This window comes from Ptychodera flava, chromosome 8 (genome assembly GCF_041260155.1).
Source record: "Ptychodera flava strain L36383 chromosome 8, AS_Pfla_20210202, whole genome shotgun sequence".
Taxonomy (NCBI): Eukaryota; Metazoa; Hemichordata; class Enteropneusta; family Ptychoderidae; genus Ptychodera; species Ptychodera flava.
Genome location: NC_091935.1, coordinates 23497360 through 23519055, shown reverse-complemented (window position 1 = coordinate 23519055; position 21696 = coordinate 23497360). Strand labels below are relative to the sequence as shown.

The window sequence follows — 21696 nt, the reverse complement described above, 5'->3', positions numbered from 1 at the left end:
GTGGAACAGGTTAAATGAGAGGAGTTCATGCAATTCTAGTGCCAGTGTCCCTTTTCTGCTGTGGTGTATTGTATCAGAATAACCCAATATCTTTACAGGAGAAATTTTAACCCTATGCTCGAGTTTCTCATGTGATTTCCTTCGTATCGACTGTTCTCTTTGCTATTACGATTTATCAACTCATCATATGCATTTCTATACTGCATCATTTTCCAGTGTAGAGAGACAGAGTATCAGAGCTTTTGTGTTGTTCTTGTTACCCGAGATCAAATTTTCTCCCAATCCTGGCTCACAATACCAACTTTATGTACCGTACATATATGCGGCAGCTTTCCCATTACTACCAAACAAGCTTTCCTTCAAACTTTGTTTGTTCAGAAAGTCTCTTGAAAATATGTTTGTTTTGACAAATTTTCCAATTTCCTGTTTCCTTCAAGTCTTTAAAACATTTGCTTTCAATCAAATTACTGTAATAATTTATTTCTTTTTTAATTCAATTTGCTAATTGCATGTCAGGTGTCTTCCGAACAGACTTTGATGGAATGACAGAATTTAAAAAGCAGGGACATTACCTCTCGGAAATTCAGTGACAGGTCTTTGAGAAACATGCCTCATGAAATCCTGAAAAAGTTGTATGTTACAACCATGTCACAGACGCCTTTTTCAGCAGACTATCCGATCCAAGAACGTTCGGGAGGTGATTGTCACAATTTGTGTATGGATAAAATCCAACCTACTAGTCCAGACAGTGTTGACATGAAAATGTATCAAAAGTTGATGATGACCGAAGTAAACTGATTTTACTTTTCTTTAAAACTGACCTGATTTACATGACTCAACATACACGCATGGCACTGTGGGCAAAATGGCCTCTATATTGTTCACTCAACATGTGACAATTTTTTGCCGCACATACGCTGAATGAGCGTAAAGAGAGCCAAATCAAGCTTCCGCGTAATGTTGAAAACTTCGCCGAATTTCCTAGACGCACAGCTAAATATTCAGGAAAGAGACGCAGATTCCATTTCCTCATATGTTCCTCTGTCCATTATGATATTTTGGCAATAATTTCATGAAGGAATTCTTAAAATACCGAAGCGAAAATACCCTATGTAAAAATAGGCGAAAACACGGCCAACAGCACAAACGATCGTAAACTCGTCATTTCAGAAAAATAAGAGGGAAATTCAAAAATCTAAAACCATAGAGTTTTAGTGAACCTTCATGAGATGCTTAATCTCAAATATTGTAAGAAATAACAGCGAAATGAAAAAGTTGGTCCGGCGGGTTTTTTCAGATGTATTTTTCATTTTACGATGTGCCGAATAATCTCGATTCCCATAGAAAACAATGGCGTTTATGCGCGTCCGATCGACCGAACACATTGCAAACTTTTCGCCGGTTCAAATTTTTCAATTCTGAACCAATGATAATGAAAATTGGTACAACGATCCTCTGACTAATAAGCAAAAATCGTATCGTTTTAGATTTTTGAATTTCTTCGTTAAATTTTTTTTATTGCCATTCTATTTATTCTGATCACTGAAATATACTGTTGCCGTCAACAATATGGCGATCTGATGGCGTTTACATGTGCAGAACAAGGGTCTGAAATTGACGCAAAATAATCAGCAAGTGTCTCCTAAATTGTACAGACCAGGTTGTTGTCAGGTTGTTGTCTTTTATACAAAATTTGGGTGAATGTGAACCATGAATATCGCAGTAAATTGGTAAAAATAACACGAAACGAAAGCGAACTGGTGTAGAGTCTCCACTGTGAACGTGTAGTGAACGTTATCGATCGATATTCTTTTGTTGCGAATTGTTACAATGTCATGTTGCATACACGCGGATCGCATGGCGCCAAACTTGTCCAAAGAGCGCCAAAATATGCTGAGACATAAAAGTATCACCAAAACTAAACAAATTGTCTTCGATTCAATTTGAGTGGAAGAAAACAACCGATACGTTGATTTTATGGTACATAAGTCAATATATACGGGCTGTCATGGGAAAATTCATGGCGTAACCTGAAAATACGAGCGACAGGCGAGCAAATTTCGATCGATATTTTATTGAAATGAAATTGATACAATGTTCGCTGTCGTCACTAGCAACCAGCCCAAAGCGTTGTCCGGCGGGGGCGCTGTACCCCGCTGTACTGAACAATTTAGGGCCCTTTTTGCCCATAGTGTGGTGTATCGTATGGTGCACAAGTGAAAAAGCTGTCAAGTGCGCCCTCAGTGACGTTGTATACTTATTCTGTTGTTTTTTTCGTTATTTTCACAGAATTGCCTTATAAAGAAACAAGAGGATGACAGATATCGTGCCGTTGTTGGAGACTTTGGGCTCGCATGTAAAATACCAAAGTAAGTTTGGATATTTTCTTGTCAATGTTCTTGTATTTGTTCCTTGTGAGAGCATTTTGAAGCAGCTAAACCCAGCATGCACAATTACAGATCAGTCTTAACCCTTTAAGTGCAACGGTCACATTTTGTTGCCTATACGAATATACCCAAGTCGACTTTTTCAGATTTTTGCACAAAATTTTGATAAAAATCTGAAGCAAATATAATATGTTGTCCATTTGCTCCAAAATTATAAAAAAAAAATTACAGAAAAATTCATGAAATTGGTAAAATGTTGCACTAAAATTTTGGTGGGAAAAATTACAGCACTCAAAGGGTTAATATTTTTGATCTAACAGTACTGATGTGAGATGTTGGGCAAAGGTTTGAAGAATGTACATTTCTTTGGGTCAATCTTAAAGCTCTATAAGTTGGAACTTCAGACGTATTTGCTGTTATTTTTGCCCATCTTGCAAATTACAATTTCTTGTTCTGTATTCCTAGAATTATTTTGAAATACTTGGTGGTCAACTTTTCAGAGATTTCTGTCTGTCCAGACCAGACTTTCATTAGTGACTAATAATATTATGTATTGCACACAAAGTATCCCATTTGCAAGGCTATATACTTTATACCTAAGCTTATGTTATACCTCAGCTTATGTTCATGGGCAGAATAAGCAAATACACGTGCATCATGGAACAAAAATTATAGCAATGTTGTCAAAAGGCAGTGGCCCTTTTGTACTAACATGGTTCTTGAACTTTGTTCGTGACGGGCTTTCAGGTAGGACGCACTAAGAAATTGAAGAACTTAAACTTTTCTTAAGCAAACTAAAAAATCCGTTCCCTTCTCGAAATCAAGAATAAAAATCATGGGTCACTGTGCAAAATTTGGTTTAAGATAAAAAAAATTACCCAACATTTACTGACTCTTCATATTCAAAATGGCTGCCATCCCTGTGCTGAAAGTCTAACGGAAAAAATAATGTTTTTGATTTTCATAAGAATAGGGTGAAAGTTTTAATTATTTCAAAAGCTTTAGGCCCCTGCAATTGGTAGACTAAAAACTTTTGTGAGTTTGGGAGTCTGAATATCTGACCTAGAGGCACATACCCCCATAATTAAATGTTGAGATTTTGTGACACTGCTCATTTACGAAAGCAAATGTATGTCAGATCTTTTCATCAGTCAAGTTTGTTAATGTGCAGTTTCAAACTTAATACTGCTTATGGCAAAAATCCCTTGTGAGCAATCTTGGATAAGATTATTTGACTGACTCTTTCTAGCTGTGATATCGCAGCGGTACTTATGGCGTGTATCGAACGCGCTCGGGTCATTGGGGTCATCGCTACAGTCCCGCTGCGAGCCAACGTATAGGCTTCGTTGGCAGTTTACTATGAGACCGACCGGTATCATAGATTTAGCTTGCAAAATACTGAACTATATTAGCCTTTGAATAAATAACTTGTATCATCTTTATCATTGACTATCTGAGACTCATTCTGTACGCCTGCTAACTTTCTTGAAGATAAGAACACGTATTTTCAACCATTTTCTCGTGAGCCGTCGACGGTTTCTACGATGTTTGCTCGATCGCGCGTACAACGCACTGAATACGTTGGAGGTCAAAAGTTCAAATTCAAGCAGGAACCTCGGAACCATCGACGACTCACCGAAAAACGGTCGAAGATACATGTTGTCATGGTCAGGCTCGTTAGCAGGAGTAGAAGATGAGTCTCAGATAGTCAGTGATACAGTCGGTATAATTTTATTTATTGCATGCTTTATCTATTTTATTATTTTGCGAGCTAAATCTACGATACCGGTCGGTCTCGTAGTAAACTGCCAACGAAGCCTATGCGTTGGCTCGCAGCGGGACTGTGGCGATGACCCCAATGACCCGAGCGCGTTCGATACACGCCACAAGTACCGCTGCGATATCACAGCTAGACTCTTTCGTGTCTTTGTGCCAGAAAGAGAACTGAGAGTCAGAAAATGCAGATAAAGTAGATGGGGTTTTCAGATGGTTATGCAGATCTCAGTAAAGTTAATGATTGAATTGTAAGGGCCTGCAAAAATATGCATGAATTACGCTCATTTAACATTACCAATCGTAATAGAGCTATGATTGAAACCTACCAGAAAAGAGAGAAATTAACAAATGTTCTTCAAACTCATTGAAGAAGTTATAAAAAGTTTTTATTTAAAAATCGTTAACACATCTTAATGCCTACCTGTATTCAAAAAGTGGAACATTTTATTGCAGATTTGTCCAGCATCTACACGAAACATCATATCTACACAACTGTAAATAAACTGAAAAATGAACAAAAAATTGTACTGAAGAATGATCTGAAAACAAATGGTGTAAAAGATAGGAAATATTCATGTGATTTATCAATAAGAACGACTTCATTTTGTATTCTATACCTTGAAGTGTCATGTTCTTCATCTTATAAAGAAAGAAAAATTCTATGAAGACATCAGTTCCACTATGCAGGATTTCAGAATTGACTTACATACAATAGCGCCCTCTAGCGTTCATTTGTAAAAATATCTCATCATCTCTTCACACATCGGAAAAACTGTTCTGGCAGTCGCCTAAGTAGAGAAGGATTATTTTAGTTTTCAAAAAACCCCACTCAACGGTATCTTACCTTTTTGCCCATTTATCACAGAGATTGTTTTGACCTTGATTCCAGTGATAGGTGGGAACCATTACCGAGATACGGAATGCTTGGAATAGGGAGGGTACCATTTGATATTTATGAAATTGTGTTCATAGAAATGTAACATGGTGATTAGATATGCATCAACCAACTTGGTTGTTTTACTTTAACAATGATGATCCATCCTATGTAAATATCAATAATGAATAAGTTGTGTAATATGAAAATGTCAACCCTCTATGGTACATTCCAGCTAGTAAGTAAATTGATGACCTGTTCATGAATATCAACTCAGTTGATGTGTATTTTCTTGCGTTGATTTCAGGGATAACGATCCAAAGTTACACGTTGTGGGTTCACCGTTCTGGATGGCACCGGAGTGTCTCAAAGGTCATCCATACAATGAACGGGTAAGGAGACTATCATGAACTTCACCTACTGGCTGATTCAGATCAGCGATATCATTTTGTTACAGTCTAAGAAACTCGGCCAAATCCTTCTTTGGTGGCAGTCTTCTTGTCTCAGACTTTACAGAATAATAAAAGAACAGAACTGTCAATTTTTGGAGTAGACCAAAGGTTGGGTCATATACCAACTTTGGCCGGTAACATTCAATCAAAACTTCTCTTCCAAGTATTTGAATACACCTGGACATTTTTGCCCAACCTCCCGGTAATCACAAATTTCAACCTTTTGCAGTTTTTGAACACCTCGAAAGATTTATCATAACAAGACCATAATTTACTCATCAGTGATAACAGTTAGTAAATATAGTATAAGTAATTATGGGTTTTATGATAAACATTGCCTTTATGAAAATTTGGATTTTGATATGACGTGGTACAAACCGAGTATATTTTCAGTTATTCCCACTCTGAAAATAGTTGCCAGATACATGTAGTAATGAATGGAGTTATGTATTTCTCATATTCATCGTTTTTCATTTTCAAACTAATGTGTGGGGGAATTAGCTCAAGGAGACAGAAAACGTTTCTGTTATTTGCCATATAATATGGCTGATTGTGTGACTTTTGATAAAATTTTCAGCAGATCATCTCTAAGTTTGACAAAAATATGTCAAGACTACTTCGCAAAAATTTCAGCAATTTGTCATAATCCCCAAGCACTCTGAATCCTGCATTACACAACTTTATGATTCTGTCATATGCCCTGTGCTTCCTGTACATACACCTCCATATTTATTTAGGAAGTGAAATCCCAGGGCACATTGCTGTTTCTGACGCTTCAGATACCAGCAAAAATAAAATGGAAATTACAAGCTCATAAATATCCGCCATAAACTCATGGCATAGATACATATATATTACACCATATTGATTCAATTTCCACCGACAGGCAGGCATGTAGATACGTAGCTGAATGTCAAGTTATGATAATGCGTATGGCATTTCAAAAATCTAAACATCCGTGCCGACAAACACGACTGACTGCACGGCAGTAGTCACTACCAAGCTGTACTGCAAATTAAGTGAGCTTAGGTACAATCAGCCCCACCCAGCTCTCACAATTTCATGTGTGAATTTTATAGTATGTTGGTACTTTGAAACACATATGTTGCTTTCATAGCAAAATATGCCAGGGCAAATTGGAAGGTCCTAATTTTCAACCACTCCTTTATTTGTTTTTTTTTTTACGTGAAGAATTGATAGCTCAGATAGGAATGTACTTTGAATGTGAAATATTGGCATTCCTACCACCCTTATCTATTTGTGCATGTGAACAATGACAATAAAACTCTGCATGTTTTGTCAATGTACATAAAAAAATACTTTGTAAGTTTTTTATCAGAATCAGGTGGTGCAGATCTCTCCAACCCAGTCAATATTTTCTTTACTTATCTGTTATTTCACAGAAAAATATCATTTCAGTATGATATAAGAATTTTAAATTTCATTGGTTACCACATTTACCAAGATGACAAAGACCTCAAGACAGTTTCACAAATTCTTTCACATGAACTTAAAAAATTTGTCATGCAACAGAAAAATGAGCCATCTTGGCAAAACACAACAAAATATGCAATTTTGTGTTCCACATTGCCTACAATTAGATTGGAACTTGTCTGGCCTCAAAACACAGATCTTCAAGAAATAGACGTATAATACAGTGTATCAATAGTTAAACATTTAGCTTACAAATATTTTGAAAGCTTTTAAAGAAAGGATGGCCCATGAAATGCTGGTGTATTTCATTCCGCGTCTTGTTCATTATAATTAAATTTTCTTTCAAGTAGTGGCTTGCCTCCGCTCTGTGGCAATCCTCTGCATTCAGAGTGTATATTTTGTACATCTTTGTTTTCATATGTTTTCACAGATCCTGAGTTCAAAGCAGGCTTTGTTTTTCAATGTGTTCATAAAATTAGACTGCGGACAGCCACATGACAGTGTCATGCCCTTTGATAGTCAGTGCAGCTTGAACGTTTGGCTGGGCACAACCCTCCAGCACCACCCCTCGAACCCTAGGCTCTTGATCGTAGGGAAAAGCATAATTCATACATATATTCCACGGCATTTGTCATACTGGCTACATCAGTATTTTAGGCAAAGAAGGCACGAAGAACTGTAGACAGTCTAATTAAAAACTGCAGTACAAGACTTTAACTTTGTCTGCAATCAGAAAGATAAAACTTTTCCAGGATTTGCATCAATGTTTAGATATCAAATGAAAAAAAACCAGTTGTGTAAGACTAATTTATTTTTAGACCACACTGAATTGCATTTTAAACACACAGAAAACCCAACAAAAACACAACTTTCCAAGTTTTTGTTGACAAATATCAAAGACTGATGAATGCGGATAAAATGGTAGATAGTTTCCATTCCGATATTGATTGGATTTTTTGGTTCATGGACAATATGGTGTCATGTGTATGGGTTGTTATACAATATTTTGCTGTTTTACTGTCATCTCATGAAAAATTGTCAGCATTATGAAAAAATGGATTTAGTGGTCTAGCCGCTGTCTCATGGAAACTACAAAATCTACTCAAATTTAGATATTCTGTATGCAACAACATCCTGGATGGGCAACAATATCCGAAAGAGTTACATGTTATAGTCTGTATATGTAAAGCAGTGAAGTACAAGTAACTAAAAATTATACTAAACAGCTAAATCAAATTTATATATAAATATGGCAAACATGTCCTTTTGAAACTGTCGTTCTGAGTTCTGAAATGAACACCGGTATTGTTAATACGTGTCATTTCAGAACATTCGGGTTTCATCTGGAATCATTGGTATTACTGGAATGTGCGGACATTCTTGTGTGCATTGAATTTGTGAATGTAGCCACTGGCTTGACCGAACGGCGCCTTGTCTAATGATTAAAATCCTCACCTTAAAAGACCCTTATCAACCTGTCATAGCCGAAGTTCAAGGTCACTTGGATGTGTTGGCTAGACTCAGATAAGATAGAGGACAGTCAATACTGATATTAGCAATGAACGGTCCACGTACAGTAGGCCAGAGTTTAAAATTATTTTTAGCACACACTCTGCAATTGACCTTTGGAGTGTTAAATAGTTATCAGTTCATCTTGGGTTCGGTTGTGACGACATTTGTCAACATACAGATCCTTGTCCACACAGCGACAACGATGTGTGACCCCAGATAGTTCAGGCAAAGAATGCGTCATTGATGCCGTACTTCCATAGTTGGACATTTTTCCCAAATTCTAAACATTTCTGTGTGGTCAGAGTAGGAGAACACTAAATTCATAGTTTCAGAAAAGATTTCAGCTCACATATTCATGGCTATTCAGTGTAAATATAAATGGACCAAAAAATGGTAGAAGTAAATGTTGAAGATTTTTAACAAACTAATTAAAAATATTAAAATTTTTCATCTGCGTGATTGAATTAATACTATGTCCCATGGATTTGTTTCTGGTTTAAAGCATAGGACCCCTGACAATAGTGGTACAATGTATTTATAGGGTGAACTGTGACTCATAGACGTCTATGGAAAGTTTGTTGACCCTGCTGCGTGTGTTGTCGATCTGCCACAAAAGGCAAATGCATGTTATGATATATACATGTATGCGAGGACACTGAATAATCCACACTAGAGGGCGCTGTGTAAGTGCCCCTATGTGGCTTCGTGTGCTATTATTGAGTTGTTCAAAAGACGTCATGCATAGCCCTGAATGATTTTGTTTTGATCAAAGGAATTGATTCTGTAGGATTGTCATAAAAACATCTTCATCTTTCAATAATGTTGTGAATTCAGAATCAACTCTGTATTGCTGATATGAAATTTCAGCGCACAACTGAAAACAATGCCTATAAATAGCACAAGGTACTGAGAAAAACATGTAGTGTTTTGACATATATTCCTCTGTATTGAAGATAGTATTTCCTTTCCTGAGGTCTGTCAAGTGTCATTATTGTTGTGTAAAAAATAACTATGGAATTTCCCTCACCATTTTATGCCACCATGCACACTGGCAAAAAACATGCGTAGGTAGAATTGTGTACCCGAATATATTATGATAATGAGCAAAAGTTTGTTCACCCGTACATTTTCTGATGATGAAGGATGTCTTGTGTAAGTTATTGCAATGTCTGTTAGGTATTGAGAAATTGAGTGAAAAAATCTAACAACGGGAACAATCGTATTATGTTTAAAAAAGAACCGAGATTTCCTTACATTGCCTTTTGCGAGATTTTAAATAATTTATTGAATATAACCAGAGATACTCAGTTTAGTGACCTGGATATATTTTATGATAAGTTTCTCAATATATTTTATGATAATTTGGTTTTCTCTCTGGAAGCAAAGTTTGTTCACCTCATCATGTTCTGTCTTCTTCGGAGGTTCACGACACCGGTGTACGTGTGGCTGTACATGTACATGCGAGACTTCACAGTGAATAAACAGGAAACGTGTCGCAAATCTCTGTTTATGTCCAGCTGTATTGTCTGTGTAGGATAAATTCGATTAAAAAAGGCTTTTTTTTTCAGTGTACTGGTTCTGGTTGTGAATTTCATTCTTAAATACAGCTCATAGGAAATTTGAATGAAGTCAGGGATATTTTAATTTTTATGGTAGTTTCGTTTCCCCATTGCGCAGTTGAAATTCTACAATTTGGCTTGCATCAGGGGAATTTTGTGGGGGCGGTAGGTTAACGCCCGCATGCTGTCACAAGTCGTAGAGGATTTAATACTCAACAAATGTCGTAGACTGTTGTGAAAATAGATCTGATTTGATCACATCTACCTTTGTGTCAAGTGGGTCTGTAATGTTATTTATTATTCTAAGGTCCTTTACGCTTTGTCATTTCAGAACAATTGTTATCCTTCTTAAATCATTGTTCCTTTGAATTCTGAAACACTAACTGTATGTAATTGAATGTGATGCTCTCATTATGATTATCCACCGTTTTATACCCTTACTCAAAAATCAAAGCCATTTCAGCTTGACAAAAGTTTGTGTTTTTAATGTGGAATTTCAAATTATGATCTAGAATTTCTCTCCAAGCTCCAAGACCCACAAGCATATAAACCAACCATACCTGCCGCCTCCACACACCAAAAAAAAAAAAAAAAAAAAAAAAATTCCGATCGACCAAAAACCTGTCTGATCTGGTCTATACCGGATTAATACAAATCATTTCATTCACAGGACAACATGCATGCAGGTTTTTTCTAGTTTTTTTTCTTTCTTTATCAGCCATTTATCAAATTTCACCAGAAATGTGGAGAATTTCATAAAAATATTCTAACTTTGTTTTTCTCAGTGGTGTAAAATGCAACAATACCTCACGTCATAAATACGTACAGGCCTGAAGCTTACTAAAATGTCTTATTGGAAAACATAGGTAGAGTGTTTTTGAGCTGTGTGGTTTGACCGAGAAACTAGAAAAGAGAGTTCAAACGGGATGGATAATGGTTTTCAAGTCTCATATTCAGAATGGCAGCAGAGATTTTCATAGCTGTCATGTGCAGGACAGAAAGTTATTGTCAAATCCATCATGCTCAGAGCAGAATTTACACTGGACTTCATAACTGACATGGTCAGGCTGGCCAGCAGTGCTTGATAATTTTCGAAAACTTTCATTTTCATTTTCCAGAATGGGTTATCTCTACAACATCTCTATACTTCATGTTGAATAAGGTTTTCGTAAAATTTTTGAAGTCCTTATTCCAGAAACATTCATAAAAAATTGTGAACTTCATAATTTATCTTGAGAGATTCAAACAGCCAAAGTACTTTAGTCTTTTGATTTCCATCTTTTGATAATGTCTGTCAGAGTCACTGTACTACTGCTCACCAGCACTAAAAGTTTCACTGTTTCTCTTGACTCTGCTGCCTAGGACGTATTTTGAAATTTTCCATGAAGGTTCAGTAAAATATACAATGATGTTTTTCCCTCCATGTCTCCACAAAAATTGCCATTCTGAGAATGAAAATGCATCACTGTTTCCTTAATCCTGAATGGTGAAATGCAAAATTTTTTTTTTTTCAACTTTTCCATGAGATGTTTTTATGTGGAGGTTATATAGCTCTAACATTGTGTTTTGGTTGTCTGTTTGTGTATGCTGTCTTGCCTGGTAGTAGTTTGGTCATTTTGAATTTAAAATATCAGTAAATTTAGGTAATTTGTTTCCCTTGTGAGCTATATAATGGGTCCAATCTACGTACTCTGCGCCAGGTTTGCGCCAGGCGCATAGTCAAGAAAAGGCACTCTGCGCCAGGGGTTTGCACCAGGCAGCTGCGCCACCCTTTGCACCATGCAGTCTGCGCCATGTTGAACTCTCGGGGTTCATCGGTACGGCCCTTTTGCGCCAGGCAATCTGCGCTATTTTTGCATGAAACTTGTACTCAGAGTTGTACAGAGAGTGTGTTACGTGTTATGTGAACCATTTTACTGGTCAGCTTGGGAATAAACTTTCAAAATATTGATGTTTAGTTGAAAATAAATCGCAGCGATGTGAGTTACAATATTCAACTAGTACTTCACATGCAATATTTTGAGCTTGATTTTTCCGATGATGTTGCCGGGTTACATTTCAGCTGTGCGAATATCGGCCAGCCGCGCGGCTGTAGCTTTGCGGCAGGAGGTTGCCAGCGAGACATTGCATAAGCTTTTGAAACAACGAAAGTCAAATTTTGCTTTGCGAAATCCACCCAAATTTTTATCTTTGAGGCGAGTTTTCCCATAGACCTTAAAAACGGAAGGTCTATGGTTTTCCGTTTAAATATTTTCGAGAAAAACCTCAAACTATTTTCATAAACTTGAACCACGGAGGGACCGTGCTTGAACACAGTCCCTCTCCCGGGGTCCCTCTCCCAAACAACGGAGATCGCGATCGTTCAGATTGTGGTTGGCAAGTTAAAGTACACTGTCTTCAGAAACAATGTTCAAGTTTACAACTCAACGCAAAATGCAATCTAAGTCTCCGTAAAACCAACCATTTTACTATAATGAAAGTATCGTCCAAGTTTATTCTGTTACTTATGATCAATGAATGAATCAATGTACGGTCTGCACGGTACACTCTGTGCAAACACAACGACCTTGCTGCTGGATCGCACATGTGTTTACTCTGACGACATTCACACTACACCAACCAATAAGCGTGCGACAAAATCCTCGCGCCCCGCCTACTGATACAAAAGTCTCTGTCTATGATTCAAAATTTTGAGGGTCATATTTATAAGACAACATTCTTTGTTTTAGCATGTTTCACACATTCAAATTGTTTTGTTCGAAACTGCCTCCATATACTTTGTGATCGAACATCCCGACATCGACACAAATTTAACTACTTTTTTCCCTGCCGATACGTGTTAATGGCGGCACTTAGCCGACACCGTCACAATGCCGTAATTTACCCCCGGAGCGGAGCGGCAAAAATTGTAGTTACGAGTTATAAACTGGCAACGACTATTTGCTTACGTAAGATTTTTATAGAGAAATAAACTGCTGACCTGTGATCTATGTAGAAGAGAGCAATACACAAAACAATCTCTGATTTTTATGGTGCAACGAATACATGTATTCCGAAAACTCGTTTGACCGTAAAGAAACCATCTAGAAACTCAAAGTTGAAGTAACAATAATTGACAATACAGTCGTGGTCTTGAAATTACAGAAATGGTCATCATTTTCGAGTTACACTTATTCCATCATTCTTTGCAAACGGTCATGGGGATATGTAATTTTAGAACCATGGATTGTGCAATTGACAAATGTAAGCTTACGTCCATGCATATACCGCACTTGGACCTTGTCGGAACATCAACGACATCAAGCTGAAAAAAGTAGGCCCCATCGCTGTTAGGTTGAGACACGACTCTGCTGTAGGAAACACATTACAAATAGAGGAAAGACACGAATCTAACATTGACAGTAAAAAGTGAGAGTCTCGGGTTCCAGAAACACCATAATGAAATATCTGTGTTCAGTTTCCCGAGTTTGCCATCAAACGCTGAAAACAGAGTGCGGGAGAAGGCTACTTAAAGGTCTGTCCACAGAGTATGGACCGCACTTTTGTCGGTATGCGGTTAATCAAAGGACTTTACTAAACGACGGCTGTAATTAACTTAACTTTTTCCCGTTCATTCGTTGTATGAACGGTCACTTCTTGACCGTATTGTATGCAAACACTTTTTACCCCGCCCTTTGCGAAGTCGCTTTATTCATAAAAGGGCTACCTAATAGGTGTTAACTGTTGAATGCAAATATCTGACAAGGGCTCAGGGAGAGGTACTACGTGTGTGACAAGGTACGTTAACGCCTTGCAATATTAGGCCTACAAGGTCCGTCAACGCCCTGAAATATTAGCATATCATCTTGCATATCATCTTGAAAAAATACGCGGAGTCTCTGAGGTCGGCAGTATTGCTCTGTCTTATTTATTGTTGACAGTACAACAGGCTTAATTTTGAAAGTCTTAAAATTTTCAACGGTGAGTTTTAGTTACACGTTCAGTATTTTACGCGTGCGCCCCTTCGGAAGCAAAAACTTCCGACTTTTATACAAGCTGATAACTTGCTCCAGACCATGACAATAATTAATTGTCTAGTTATGACATTTGGCCAATTTCAAGATTAAACTGCAATGATCATTTCCATCTAACACAAATTAGAATGACGGTACGCTGAGAGATCACACCCGATATTGACACAAGAGAGAGAGAGAGAGAGAGAGAGAGAGAGAGAGGAGAGAGAGAGAGAGAGAGAGAGAGTGAAAGTTAGTATTTTACTGGGAAATAGCCACTGCGTTCAGTTGAAATATGTTTCAACACCACCTTTCTCACAATCGACTAAGTCTAGGTTGTTGTAAACGTAAATGCATAAAATGTCTTTGACATCCTACATGCCTGTCACAGAGTTTATGTTTATCTCAAGGCTGATACACGATGCATGCATAGGACGGTGATGCATATTCGTTTTACAGCAAGTGATTCGGTCGCGATGTGTTGCTCGCGATAGATTGCTTGTTCTAATCATCAAGTCGTTGGCTTAAAAGTTTCAGAGCCAGAGACGGCACAATCATTTCCGCTACAGACAAACAACGTATAAATGTGATGCAAGGTCGCAGAGCTTTCTGATTATATAGTATGAAACAAAGGAGACAGTCAAATTTCTATCTAATGACTGGTCAATCGCTGACTACACAGAGATAGCTATGATTTCTGTGACAATATAATTGACAATGACTGAGATTGATTCAGTGAACAATATTCAAGGGCTCGTTGACCAAAATGGCATTCTTTATTGCGGTAAAATATCCATCATTGTTAACAAAATGTAAAGGTTACAAGCATTCATGACCCCTGATATTCTGATGCAATTGATCTTTTGAAATCATTATCAAACTTTGTGTACAGAGAAAAATAAAAAGCATACTGTCAGTACAAACGTAAAAAAGAATTTGTCATTTGCTGTTGTCTGATTTCTCAGTTTTTCTACGGTAGCTATTGAATTTTTGTTATCCTCAAAAAATCAATCATAGAGAACGAGACAAGTCTCCAAAAATACATTTTCCCATGATCTTACTTTATCTGATGAACTAGCCACTCTAAAATTTCTTCAAAAAAGTTTCCTCTTTCTTCGAAAATTCTCCGACAAAAACTCCGCATACGACGCCATGTCGGATAAAACAGTATCTGAGTCACGTGCCCAGGTCGTGAACTGGTTTGACTGAAGTCACATGTATCAGCCGCGCTATAGTCGTACAATGGTACCAGAAGAAGTATCGCTCGCTTGAGTTGCATGTATTAATAATAAAAAGGATATCTGTGATATTTGAAATGCAATGACTAAAAACACGAAAAGGTTAACGAAAAAGACGGAAGTGATGTAATGGGTCATGATCTGTACGCAGGTCATGTGTACTCGTTCCGCGCTCAGCCGTTCAACTGTTCACAGAGCTATGCCGCGCCGCGACTGTGTTCTGGAGATAGTAAGTTTTTATTCAACGTTGAAAACGACTTTGACTCTCATTTTTCGTATGTCTGAGCCAGACTTTGATCGGTTCAAAGCGCCCCTCACTTCAAGCCCTCACATTCGCTCGCACTTCGATTGTGAGAGCCCTCACATTCGCTCGCACTTCGATTGTGAGAGCCCTCACTTCAAGCCCTCACATTCGCTCGCACTTTGATTGTGCTGGCCCTCACTTTGGCTCCGCACTTGTCGATTTCTGGCACCCTTACATACCTCTCAGACAAGACAAAAAACATGAGCGAAACGTCGAGTGTGGAAGAAAGAATTGTCGTCGGACAGTCAGCAAAAGACGCTAGATAAGCATTAAGTTACAAGCGAAACTATTTAGTTAACATAAGAATAAAAAATTAAAAATAGAGACAATTACAACAGTGCAGGGGTTCCGCGTTTGAGGTGACGTACTTTATTCACAGCTAACCCTTTCCTGTGCAAAGCCTGACCCGGAAACGATTCTTGGGTAAATAAGCTATAGGTCGACCACGCTACTCTACCCCACACACTGTGGTCCGACTCAAAAAGTTTCCACCACGGTCACTCTATCACATTGTTTTAGGACTTATCGGGTTATTGATCGGAATTATGTGGTTAATCGACAGTGTTGTTTCGAGTTTCAAGGGCATCGGCAGTCGCCGATCGGCCGATCGTACCTGTTAGACGTACCAAGTGACGTATTTTATTTGCATTTTTTTTGCTAGTTCATTTTCCCATCTCTTTCGCTCGACTCACTCATCCTACACTTCATCGTACGTTCCTGTTAGACGTACCAAGTGACGTATTTTATTTGCATTTTTTTTTTGCGAGTTCGTTTTCCCATCTCTTTCGCTCGACTCACTCATCCTACACTTCGACCCCGTCAAAGAGAAAAGTGGCCGATCGTACGCTCCTGTTAGACGTACCAAGTGACGTATTTTATTTGCATTTTTTTTTTTGCGAGTTCGTTTTCCCATCTCTTTCGCTCGACTCACTCATCCTACACTTCGACCCCGTCAAAGAGAAAAGTGGCCGATCGTACGCTCCTGTTAGACGTACCAAGTGACGTATTTTATTTGCATTTTTTTTGCGAGTTCGTTTTCCCATCTCTTTCGCTCGACTCACTCATCCTACACTTCGACCCCGTCAAAGAGAAAAGTGGCCGATCGTACGCTCCTGTTAGACGTACCAAGTGACGTATTTTATTTGCTTTTTTTTTGCGAGTTCGTTTTCCCATCTCTTTCGCTCGACTCACTCATCCTACACTTCGACCCCGTCAAAGAGAAAAGAGGTGCAGATTGCCTGGCGCAAAAAAGACCGTACCGATGATGCCCTAGAGTGCAACATGGCGCAGACTGCATGGTGCAAAGGGTGGCGCAGCTGCCTGGTGCAAACCCCTGGCGCAGAGTGCCTTTTCTTGACTATGCGCCTGGCGCAAACCTGGTGCAGAGTACGTAGATTGGACCCATTATATAGCTGCCCTTGTACCAAAATTTGCATAGTGACTCCTGATTTTTATTCCTCATTTTGAAATGTGAAAGAGAATGGTTTAAAGTTTTCTTGAGTAAAATTTTAGCAGAAGTTTTAATGTTTCAGGTTTGAGGCACAAACCTGCATGTACCGGTAGTGTGCTGGACTTTGATACCATCAAAGGTTTTTCCGGACAGCCAGACTTTTCTCTTACATTCATCTACTTGAAGTGCTTGAAGTGAGACCTCACCTCTACCCTAGCGCTACTCGATTGTGTGTGTCAGTCACTCTGACAATAAAATAACTGCTCTGCCAGGACACAGTACTCCGCTATCACAAAAGAACGTCTACCAGTATGCTTGACTGGGGTTTCACCGTCCAAGGGTTAATAACACACTAGCTGGTACCATGCCAAAACTTTTTAGGAGAGTTGCCAGTCAGGTACAGTATCTTGCACAGTGGAATCGTATTGTTATGTAGAAGGTTGGGTTCATAGGTCACACTGGGTCACACTGTACCTAAAACTATTTGAGCAACCCTGGCTATGTACATGTATGGCTTGCCGCGTGGGAGGCAAATATGGCAAATGTTAAAGGTATTCAAAGTATCAGTTGACGAGACCAAACAATAGCCAAGCTGTTGAGTGCATTTTGGGCAGATTAGGTTGGATCCAAAGGGGGAGGGACTGAGTGTGATAGGGGAGAGGGGAGTCCCTATTTGAGGTTTTTGAGGGCGGCATCCACTGGCATAAACCAATACCTGACATTTAAATGTCTTCAAGCTGAGGTATACTCATTGCAGGCCAATTATTTGTTTTGCCGTATCAAATGTCAGTGTGAGGTCTACATTGCCACATATATTATAGAGCCATTGAAATGTGTAATTTACCTCACTGACACATTATAGTCATGTAGGTGTCATGATCAACAATAGGGATCTCCGCTCTTGCCTATCAAGAAAGTCAGTTGCTTGTTTGGGGTTAAAATTTACCTGTGACTCCCTAGCCTTTTCCACTACCATAAACCGTTTATCTCTGAAACATTTTACACTTGGCGCACGAGTTATTGGAACACATAAATTAGGTAATTACCCAGCAACTTGGCTGTGTACTTTGCTATTTGACCTGGCGTTTACCTAAACAAGAGTCTGTTTTATGGTCTGAAGACTGATAAGATATCCACCAAACTCAGCAGGCAGCTCCTCCACTGAGTAAACTGATATGCCTGCACTGCAAAAAACATTTTGACTGGCAGCTGCATGTAGTTGATGGGAGAGTTTTGAAGGGCCGGAATAAAATGTTGTAAAGTGTAAAACATGATTTGCCGCTGTCATTTTGTGTCCTGTTTTTGTATATATGCATGTTATTACCAGTTTTTTAATCACAATACATACATTGAAGAAACACTGACTGTCAGAGCAACCATCCAAGCCATCAGATGATGAAAATGGACTGTTCCATCAACGTCGGTGGTGGGCTCATGGAAGGTGGTAAATTTGACGAGTTTTATAACTCTAGATTTACAAGGGATGCTGTGATGTTTCCATTCCAAATAACATACAGAGGCAAAACCTGTCAGGTTCAGGTCCAGGACACAAAATTAGTACAATAGATTGTGTTACATCATAATATTTATTCCCCCTTTTCACAATTTCCCATGAACTAGATGCCAGTTGAAAATGGTTGTTCTGTGTAGGCATATCAGTTTACTCAGTGGGAGCTGCCTGCTGAGTTTGGTGGATATCTTATCAGTCTTCAGACAATAAAACAGACTCTTGTTTAGGTAAATGCCAGGTCAAATTGCAAAGTGCTCAGCTAAGTTGCTGGGTAATTACCTAATTTGGTGTTCCGATAACTCGTGCCCTCGCTGTAATGGTTCTCTTCTCTGTGTAGAGTTTCATTGTGTCGTGGTTGCATAAGGTTGCATAGCCTTAAATCTGTATACAGAACCCAGAAATGAGAAAGACCGGTTCTCAAAGTTTTTGATCAGATTCACAGTACTGTTGTGAGCAGTCTTTCAGAGAAGTGCAGTGCGATATCTGAAATTCACGACATCCAGTCCCATGTGATGTATCTCTACATATAGCCTGGCATTCCAGATATGAATAGAAAGGTTTAGTTGAGGGACCTTTAATGGGGTCAGACAGTGTGTGATACAGTTCCCTCTCTTTGCTACTACTGTCTGGTCCAAACAGACACATTCCGAACTCTGTACTGAAAGAGCGGTTTGACATCTGGTGAGGACCATAAACTGACACAATGCGTAAACCTCATATCATGCACATCCTGTTGGCAAGCTTCCATCGGCAAAATGCCAAAACTTTAACGCCGCAAATGTGGTTAGTTGGCCAACTCCTCAGACTGTTTATAAACATTAAATGTCATTTCCCATCAACCTTGTACACTGTATATGTATATTTGGCATTAGGAGCTGCTGTGGACCACTCGGTGTCAACCTGATCTAGTATAACCCTGGAATGTAAAAAAGTATTAAAAACATTAATTGTGATGACAATCTAACCAAGTATGAAAATGTGAAAAAGTTTGCAGTGTGATTAAGGTAGTATGTGCCTCAAAAGTAAAAGACTTAAACTTTTGTTCAAACTTTCCTTAAGAAACCTTTCAACTATTCTCTTTCAAAATCAAGAATAAAAATCGGGGGTCACCGTGCAAATTTTGGTACTTGAGAAACAAATAACCTAAGATTTACCGATATTTAAAATTCAAAATGGCCGCCATCCCCGTGTTAACTCTATGGAGAAAAGTAAAATTTTCTGGAATTTTGAAAAACTAAGCAGGTAAAAAGTTTTCATACACCAGGAGCTTTAAAATGAACCCCCACAAGTGGTATATCAGAAAAGAATTGTAAAAGTTTGAGAGTCTGAATATCTGTCCCCTAGGCGCGTTCTTCCTTAAACCAAGTTTTCGGACTGAAACACTGATCAGTGATCTTTATGATGTTCACAAAATGCTACACCTCTGGTGATATGCTGACTCTTTTAATAAATTTCCAGTTCAACATGTACATGAGAAGTTATTGGTACTTTTGAAGCATTCCCTGAAATGAATCGCATAAAATCTCCCTCACTTACTGATGTAAACAAATGGAAAGGGTTGCAGCAACTGAATTGGAATTCTCCTTCAAAGATTGATTGTTCTTTTTATACACATACAAAGTTGAAGGTGACATCAAAACATATGAGCAGTCAAGACAAACAGATATTTCATGATGTCAACATGTGGTTGTGTAACTGACAACATTTCATAGTCTCAGGGTAGGATATTTTGTTTTGACTTCACTTTATTGCGAGACAGTATGATCCCACTACTTAGTGTACCATAGATCAATCATACATATGTACAGTAGGGATATTAGTACAAATGCTCTGATCTTTTTTCTGTTGTTTTCCACAGTGTTTGACTGTTGTCCACACCTCCCCTCCTTGCTGCTTGCCCCCACTCTTGACACTGTAATACTTTCAGATTTCCTACAAACACTTCCTGCCCTGTCTATCACTGTCCGTCTCTTCCGTGTTCCTCTCTGCATCATGTATTTACACACACACTTATGCGCCAATTCACACACTCACCACGGCACACTTTCTCTCCGCTTGTACATCATACATACACAGCTGCATATCTCTCTCCATGGCTCTCTCTGTACGCCTTTCTGTGTCTCTATCTGTCTGTTATCTCTCTGTCTGTCCATCACTTCAGACAAGTACGGAGAGATTCTGTACAGTCAATATATAAAACCAACACATCATAGTCTCATTGGCAATGAGTGCCATATTGAGTTCGCCTTAAAGCCCCCACTCAATTACCATATTTATGTGATATAAATATGATTTACTTGATATTCAATGGAAAACAAAAGAATGACAAACTGTTAATGGGCTGTTGACACATTCACTAATGCGAGAACCTGGGATTGAGAAGGGTGCCTTATAGAGTTTTGGCAGCATGCGACCAGTGAAATTTAGGTCAAGGTCAACAGACTGTTGACTGTCTGCTGTTGAGTTTCTTGTGATGTTTGTCTATTAGCATTACATACCTACACACATGCCTGTCTGACCTGTTTAGCAGACACACCAAGCTAATACTTGGCTTGGCTAGGATTGCACTAAAGTGTCATGTTATCCCCAACGCAAACTCCATCAATAGCTGTGCATACCAAATGATTGCTCTGTAGTTTCAACATGTATACTAACAGTGAAACTTGGTTAATGTGGAGTTAATCCTATGGATATTGGGAAAGGGGAGGGGAACATTCACATCATCTGTATATGAAAGAAAGCAACAGATTTTGTAATTGCTGAATATGAATTGTAAACTGTTGGACAACAACGCAACTGAATAGGTAATTGGTCCTACGGTAATGGACCAGAACGTGCCATATTGAAAAACAGTATTGCATTTTTAGCGTTCTGTACATACATCATTGTCGGTTATATTGTGTCTGTCGTTTGTGTCTGTTGTTTAAATGGTGTAAAGTTCCACATACAGGGATGTTGTTCCACTCTCAGGAACCAGCTTTGAGTACCTGTATCATTTCTCTTTCAAAATAATCCTTCCCTTCGACAGGTGACCCAGTTGGGTGTTTTTTCTGCAGTGTGTAGACCTGCAACTATGGTCACTGGTCCAGTCCCAGTTATAGATTGATTTTGTTTCAGTAGGTGAAAGGTGAAATATAAATCTGTCACCAGGACACTACTGAATACAAAAAAATAGTCTTTTTTTTGGCAAAGAATGAATTTACACTAT

General features: G+C 38.6%; 1 protein-coding gene across 2 annotated transcripts in view; it reads left to right on the top strand.

Moving 5' to 3' along the window:
* LOC139138825 (dual specificity testis-specific protein kinase 2-like) overlaps window positions 1–21696 on the top strand; it is an 84914-nt gene that overhangs the window by 40984 nt on the left and 22234 nt on the right. For both annotated transcript variants that reach the window (XR_011553682.1, XM_070707366.1), the window contains exons 5-6: window positions 2290–2369; window positions 5345–5429. Coding sequence is in view for 1 of the 2 variants with exons in the window: in XM_070707366.1 (XP_070563467.1) it covers window positions 2290–2369; window positions 5345–5429 (165 nt within the window). In the remaining variant the exon portion in view is untranslated. The remainder of the gene's footprint in view (window positions 1–2289; window positions 2370–5344; window positions 5430–21696) is intronic.